The sequence below is a fragment of the Carlito syrichta genome, unplaced genomic scaffold (genome assembly GCF_000164805.1).
Source record: "Carlito syrichta isolate Samal-C Ts95f unplaced genomic scaffold, Tarsius_syrichta-2.0.1 Scaffold305629, whole genome shotgun sequence".
In the NCBI taxonomy this organism is placed as follows: Eukaryota; Metazoa; Chordata; class Mammalia; order Primates; family Tarsiidae; genus Carlito; species Carlito syrichta.
The window spans coordinates 286,093-292,995 of record NW_007249725.1 but is presented as its reverse complement, the minus strand read 5'-3'; the positions used below and the strand labels follow the sequence as shown (position 1 = coordinate 292,995).

Sequence of the window (6,903 nt, the reverse complement as noted above, 5' to 3'; positions counted from 1 at the left end):
ATCCACTCACCTCAGCCTCCCAAAGGTGCGGGATTACAGGCTGAGCCACCGAGCGTGGCTCCCTCAACAGCATTTCCACTGTACATTTATTTGACTGGCAAACAGAAAGCTGGACTTTGCCAGACTAGTTGGGACGGCAGAGTGCAGGCCTGGCCAGCACCCCAGGAAGCACCTGACCAACCAACTACACCCCCATCCTCCCTACTTCTAGTTCCCAAGCCCATGCACTCTCTCAGTGGGGCTGGAGACAGTGTGGGGGCAATGCAGCAGTGAGTTTGGTAACAGGGAAGAGGTAAAGGAAGGAGTTAGACACACATCCCCTTCACAAAGTTGCAATCTAACATAACACATTCTGCAAGAACACAAACACAGACATAAAGAATACTGCCTGTGGTGGGGGTGGGGGTGGGAGAGGAAGACTGGTGACAGGACAGAAGGGGCAAGGGGATACCCTGAGAGTACCTGCATAGTGGCCCCTGGGGCATCACTACTACTCCTTGCTCTGGTTGTACAACCACTTCCTTAGATTTCCCAAGCCAATAATTTATCTTATTGTCTGAGCTATTTCAAGTTTGATTCTATTTCTCACAAGTTAATTAATTTAATAGCTTCGGGGGAGGGAGAGAGGAAGGTTTTATTAGCTCCCAGACTTCACCTACCCTGTGGGGGCTGAACCACATGACTTGTATAAAGCCAGGAACCATTAGCCTGGCACACTCATGGGTCCAAGGCCTCTGTTTAGCCCACAATGCTAAATGGCCTCCGGATGTGTAACCTCTAACAGAGGCCTAGCTGGGTGGGTGCTGACTAATGATGCAGGGGAAGGGGATCCCCAAGGTTGAAGCCTCACCTAGTCCGGCCACACTGCTGTGGTTCTCCAGCATCACCTCCCTGTAGAGAGCCCTCTGGCCAGGGTCCAGACACTGCCACTCCTCCCGAGAGAAGTGCACAGCCACATCGCCAAATGTCACCACCTCCTGAAAGGATACACACCAGCACCCCAGGGTACCCTGGGTGCCAGTCGCATTCTGGCACTACCTCATGGCATGTCTCAGGCAGGTATACCACAGGGTTGGGTGAGATGCTCACCTGGGTTCCTTTGGTTCTAAAATTCTGAGGAGGGGTAGTCTGGGGGAGGGAGAGGGACCCAGTCAATGATGATCATACAACCCTCCCTCCTCAAGAGCCTGTTAGGCCTTGGTTTGGGCACGGATTTGCTCACTACCTTGGGGATGGGGGCAAAAGGTCCTGCCTGAGCTTGTCAAGGGACAAGGCAGGGTCTGAGCCCGGGCCCAATGGTCAGGGTAGATACCCAGTGCAGGATGAAGGCTTCATAGAACAAGTGACGAAAAGGAGGCAGTCAGACTTCCTACCATGAGGCTCGGTGGGTGGGCATCCACACGTCCTGGCTGAGAAACCTGTTGACAATTATAAAACGGTCAGAGGTCAGGGTGCTGGAAGCTCCTCAACTTCTGGGCTAATTGAAAGGGTACTGTGTTCCCTGCTTCTTTACCTCCAACCCCAGGTATTCTCTAGCAGGGAAATGGAACTGGGCCGAAGCAGCCACAGCACTTGAGAAGAAGGCCCCCTGAAGCCTCACTCATCTTTCAGCATGTATGTGCTTGTGTGTGTATGTGACATGCATGAATTACTCCATGTAAAGAGTGGTTGCCACATGGCTGGCACTAAGTATTGAAGATGCAGCAGTGAACACACAAGCACCGTTACCTTCATGAGAGGTCTAATGGAGGAATGAATTAAACAACCACACAAAGCACAAAATTACAACCATGATTGTGCTGAAATACAAGGAAGCATGAAATCATTTAAACTAGAAAACTTAGTCTAATGGGTCACTTCCTCAGGGACCTAGGCCAAAGTAATGGAGGTGGGGACAGCACTAGACAGCAGGAACAGTATGTGAAAGGGCCTGAGCCAGGAGAGAATAGAATTTAATGAGCCATTGTGGGTAGACCACTGGAAGCAAGGAAAGTCAGGGAGTGATTGGAGGCTGAAGTAGACAGGAGCCAGAATGACAGACTATAAGGATGACAGGAGTGGACATAGGAATCCCTGATCCCAAGTACATAAACTACAGTCTCTGGCCACAGTTCACCTGTCACCAGGTGGGCACCAGCCCCGCCAGAGATGTAACCTGACACAGAGCCCACCTCAATTGAGCCAATGACCCCTAACCCCCTCCCTAGGCATCCCCCTGGGAGGTCGAAATGGAAAGTAGCAGCTTCCTAGAGAACTTTCTGATCCAGAAAGCAGTTTGTGGGTGGAAGCCACAAGTCACCAACACAGGGAGGCTGACCCCAAGCATCAGTCACCACTGGAAGAGGGTCCCCCGTCTGGCTCCTGAACAACAGGAGTGCAGCTGCCAGTGCTGCATGCCAGGTCCGCTGCTGAGAAGGATAGGCCCTGAGTGGCAACCAGAATTCAGACAAGACAAATAACCTACCCACCCAAGGCACTGCTCTCTGTCACTAATTCTAGACCTTGCAGGGGCAGTAAGTGAAAGAAAAAGAAGGCCCTAGGTGATTACGCAGAATGGAGAATCAGGGAGTCCCCAGGATCAGGCCTAGGCCTGGAAGGAAGGCCTAACAGTTGCCCGCCTTACTCAGGCCTCCGACAACGGAGCCGCGGGTGGCGAGGCTGCCACAAGCCGGGCCTGCGAGAAGCTGACGGACTCAATCAAACGACTCCTGCCTCACGCTAATGCTGGTCAGGGTGGCCGTGTTTGACCACCGCCCCCGCGAGGCGCTCCCAGTCCCTACGAGCCGCCCGCGCCATCCGCGCTTCCCCAAGGAGAGGCAAGGGGCACGCGGGGACCACAGTTTTTAGGGCGGCAGTATGCTAGAGCCGACTGGATGCCACTCAGCCCGAGGGCGACCTGAGTCCGCGCGCGCCCGACTAGCCGACTCACCCTCCCTGAGGACCGCCCGAGACTTGCAAACGCGCGACGCCGCCGGAAACGGGCCTCGGACGCCCGCGCCTGCTCTGCCCCACGTCTCAGACATCCGGCCGTTCTAGGCGGCTCGGAGGCCCGTCCATCTCGGTGGGTCACAGCCCCACCTCCTCTGCTCCGGGGAAGGGGTGGAGCCAGAGCCTGAGGACCAGGCCAAAAGCCCGTGATGGGCGGGGCCGGTCGGAATTCAGAAAGCGGCCGGGCTCGGGCCCAGAAGCGCAGGACCAGAGCCAGAGAAGGGGAGGGACCGAGAGGTCGCTCCCGGCATCCAGCGACTCACCGTAGTGGGCCCCGGACTAAGAACGGAGATCCAAGGGGTCGCTCAGCCGGGCCCTGAGCGATTCCCCACACTGGCCCTGTCCGGGCAAACCCGTCAACGTTTCCGCAGCAGAAAGTACCTTTTGGGTAGTACCAGGCCCCGGGGCCGCGGAGGCGCCCCACCTATGTCCTGCCCTGGGCGGGGGCGGGTGCAGCTACCAACTTGGGGGCTGTCGAGATGGCGCAGGCTGGGGGCAGCAGGAGGTTGGTGCACAGCAGCCGCTGGGTCCAGGACACGCCCGGGACCTGCAGAGAGACTAGGCGGGGCGAGATAGCATAGCGCCCTGCGTTGTCTCCTGCTTGTCCCGGAGTTCAACCAAGGTGTCTCATCGCTGCGCCCCGACCCGCCCAGCTTCACGTGAATCCCAGGGTCATGTGTGCTGGTTGTTTTCCATGACGGCCCCAGATTCACGCCCTGCCCTGCCCTGCCTGTGTGGGGCTCCCCCGCCCCATTCAGTTTCCTTAGGATTTCACAGGAGCCCAGGGTTGGGGAGAGGCGTGTCCTCTCTGTCAGAACCTGCGTGGCCACGGCTCCCTGAGGCGGTCACAGCTTCCTGCAGACTCGGTAAGAATGATGCCTACATCTCTGGCTGCCCGAACTTCCCTGTGTGTCTCCGGTCATTGGAGCGCAGTGTGTGGAGTGCGCTGTGTGTCCGGCTTGTCCCGCCCATTCCCACTGAACAGCTGGGTGGCAGGACAGACAGGACAAGAGGTATGGGGGAGAGCGCACAAGCCTGGACTCACACCCTGAGTGTTGCTCTAAACCCCAGGGCCCCGACTCAGCCACAGTAAAATCTGCTGCGAACCAATGGAAGGATGTGTACTCAGTCAGCACCACCCCCTCACAGGGAGTCCTAGGTGAAAAACAAATGCAGGGGACATTCCCTGCACCCAAGAAGCACCAGCTTCTCTCTCCTCATCCTAGCACTCCCACCTGGAGCCTCCTTTGCAGCTCTCAAACTCAGTTCCCTCACCCCCACATCCTCTCTGGTCACTGTAAGTAGATCCCATAGGCAGAAGCCACTCAGAAAGCATCTGTATAAAGAATAGGGAAGGACAGGAAATCTGCTTCCCCAGACACCCTCTAGTCCCCCACAGGTCCTAACACCCAACCAGACCCTTCCAGGAAGAAGCTCAAGCATGCTGGACACACTGGTGCCACCTAACCTACCTGATGGATGGGGGCTTCACTCTACACACTCCCGAGCTGGTAGGGGCCTGGCAACCCTGTGTCCCAGCCTGGCCTGCTCCAGGTGAGGGGGCACATCCAGGATAACACTGAAAGCAGGAAGGGGAACTGACACTTGGGCCTATAGCAAGCCTGGCCCAGAGTGTTCACCTCATAGTCTCCTGCCCGGTGTCCATGGTGCAGGTGCTAGGACACTGAGGCCCTCAAAGTCCTGTCTAGGGGGATGGGGCTACTTCTATCCACTGCATCTACTGCCTCCCCGAGCCTAGGACCCACTGAGCAAATAGACCATTCACAGCCAGATACTGCTCAGTCCTTCACATGGTCACAGTGCTCCTTCTCTGGCCCAGCCTGGATTCCTTTTTTTTTCTTTTTTTGAGTTGGAGTCTCACTCTGTCACCAAGACTGGAGTGCAGTGGCCTCTCCAGGCCACTGCAGCCACGACCTGCTGGGCTCCAGCAATCCTTCCACCTCAGTCTTCCAAGTAGCTGGAACTACAGGCGCGCTACCATGCCCGGCTAATTTTTTGATTTATTGTAGAGATGAGGTCTCGCCTGCCCAGGCGGGTCTTGAACCCGCGGGCTCAGGCAATCCACTCACCTCAGCCTCCCAAAGGCGCGGGATTACAGACTGAGCCACTGAGCCCGGCTCAAGCCTGGATTCCTAATCCTAGTCTGGGATTGGGGTTTGTAGGGTTTTCTAGTTCCCCCACTTTCTTTCTCTGTCCTGATTGAGAAACACAGGGGACCTTGACAACTCTGTGACCTGGTCAGCTGCACGTTTTCTTCTGAAGACTTGATCACTATTCAGGTCCTCAAACATTCCCAGGGACTGTTAAAGTCATTTTAAGTTGTTACTCAAAAACCCAAGAAAGGCTAGGGGTGGTGGTTCAGCCTGTAATCCCAACACTTTGGGAGGCCAAGGCAAGAGGATTGCCTGAGCCCGGGGATTCAAGACCAGCCTGGGCAACTTGGTGAGACCTTGTCTCTACAAAAACCTAGTCGGGTGTGGTGGCGTGCATCTGTAGTTCCAGCTACTTGGAAGGCTGAAAGATCGTCTAAGCCTAGCAGGTTGAGGCTGCGATGGGCTGTGAGTGTGCCACTGCACTCCAGCCTGGGCAACAAAAGTGAGACTCCAACTCAAAAAAAATACAAAATAAAAAAACCCTGAGAGAGCCGGGCGTGTTGACTCATGCCTGAAATCTCAGCACTTTGAGAGGCAGAAGTGAGAACCCAGCCCATGGGTTCAATACCAGCCTGGGCAACATGGCAAGACCTCGTCTCTACAATAAATAAAAAATAATAACTAGACATGGTGGCGCACACTTGTGGTTCCAACTACTTGGAAGGCTGAGGTGGAATGATCACCTGAGCCCAGCAGGTCAAGGCTGTGGTGGCCATAAATGTGCCACTGCACTCCAGTTGGGCGACTGAGTGAGATTCTGACTCAAAAAACAATTTAAAAAACTCTGAGAGGTTAACCCTGTTGCTAAGTCCACAGAGACTGGCCCCGCCCTGAGCAAAATCCCTTAAACACTCTCCTAAACTTCACAGGCAGTCCCCCTCATTGCAGATAGACCTGGGTAGAACATCTTCTGTCTCACTGTTGGTCTTGAGAAAGCTGAAGCCTTGTATGTAAGTTCCCAGAATAAACACTTTGGATTGACCGCACTGGCATCTAGTACTTCTTCCTTTGGAATACCAACCAGTCCCATCTTAGGCCTGTTTGAGGCAGCCCCTTGCTGGAACTCCCCTGATGCCACTTTTGGAGTGACTCTAGCCTCGGATTTGGCCAGACAGAACAGAGTTCCAAACTTTAAATGTTTCCAGGGGGAAAAAAATCCCAACTAGAAAACCACTTTCAAAGAACCGGGCACGGTGGCTCATGCCTATAATCCCAACACCTTAGGATGCCAGTGTGGAAGGATTGCTTGAGCCCAGGAGGTTGAGACCAGCCTGGACAACATAGCAAGACTTTGTCCCTGGGGGAAAAAAATCAAAGAATTAGGTGGGCAGGGTGGCACATGCCTGTAGTCCCAGCTATTTGGGGAGCTGAGGGGGAAGTATTGCCTAAGCCCAGGAGGTCAAGGCTGCAGTGAGTTGTGCTTGTGCCACTGCACTGGGCAACAGAGTGAGACTCCAACTCAAAATAAATAAATAAACAAAAACCACTTTCAAGGATATTCTGCATTTCCAAGAGCACTCTCCATATCTGAATAGACAGCCCAAAGGGATGGTGCCTCCAATAGACTGGAGCAGACAGAGCTCCTCCACAGGGCCATCGTCATCTGCAGACACAATTCTCAAGGAGTGTTCAAATGTACCTGAGCTGTGTTTTCATTAGGTGTGATAAGGCAGGCAGACATGGGAATGACTGTCATAAAGGAAGAAGTTTATAGTCACAGGTTCCTGAAAGCAGGGGGCAG

The 6,903-nt window shown here is 54.5% G+C and overlaps 1 protein-coding gene across 9 annotated transcripts in view; it reads right to left on the bottom strand.

Annotated features, from left to right (window-relative positions):
* The window catches only part of ZNF7 (zinc finger protein 7), a 14,996-nt gene extending 11,922 nt beyond the window's left edge, over positions 1 to 3,074 (bottom strand). For 2 of the 9 annotated variants that reach the window (XM_021714346.1, XM_021714347.1), the window contains exons 1-3: positions 2,930 to 3,020; positions 1,374 to 1,418; positions 851 to 1,028 (exon numbers count right to left, since the gene is read on the bottom strand). In XM_021714346.1, coding sequence (XP_021570021.1) covers positions 851 to 1,028; positions 1,374 to 1,376 — 181 coding nt within the window. In that variant the 5' untranslated portion in view covers positions 1,377 to 1,418; positions 2,930 to 3,020. Of the gene's footprint in view, positions 1 to 850; positions 1,029 to 1,373; positions 1,419 to 2,929 lie in introns of all 9 variants that reach the window. The other 7 variants (XM_021714349.1, XM_021714348.1, XM_008061848.2 and 4 more) reach the window with 7 other exon arrangements.
* Positions 3,075 to 6,903: the final 3,829 nt, after the last annotated feature.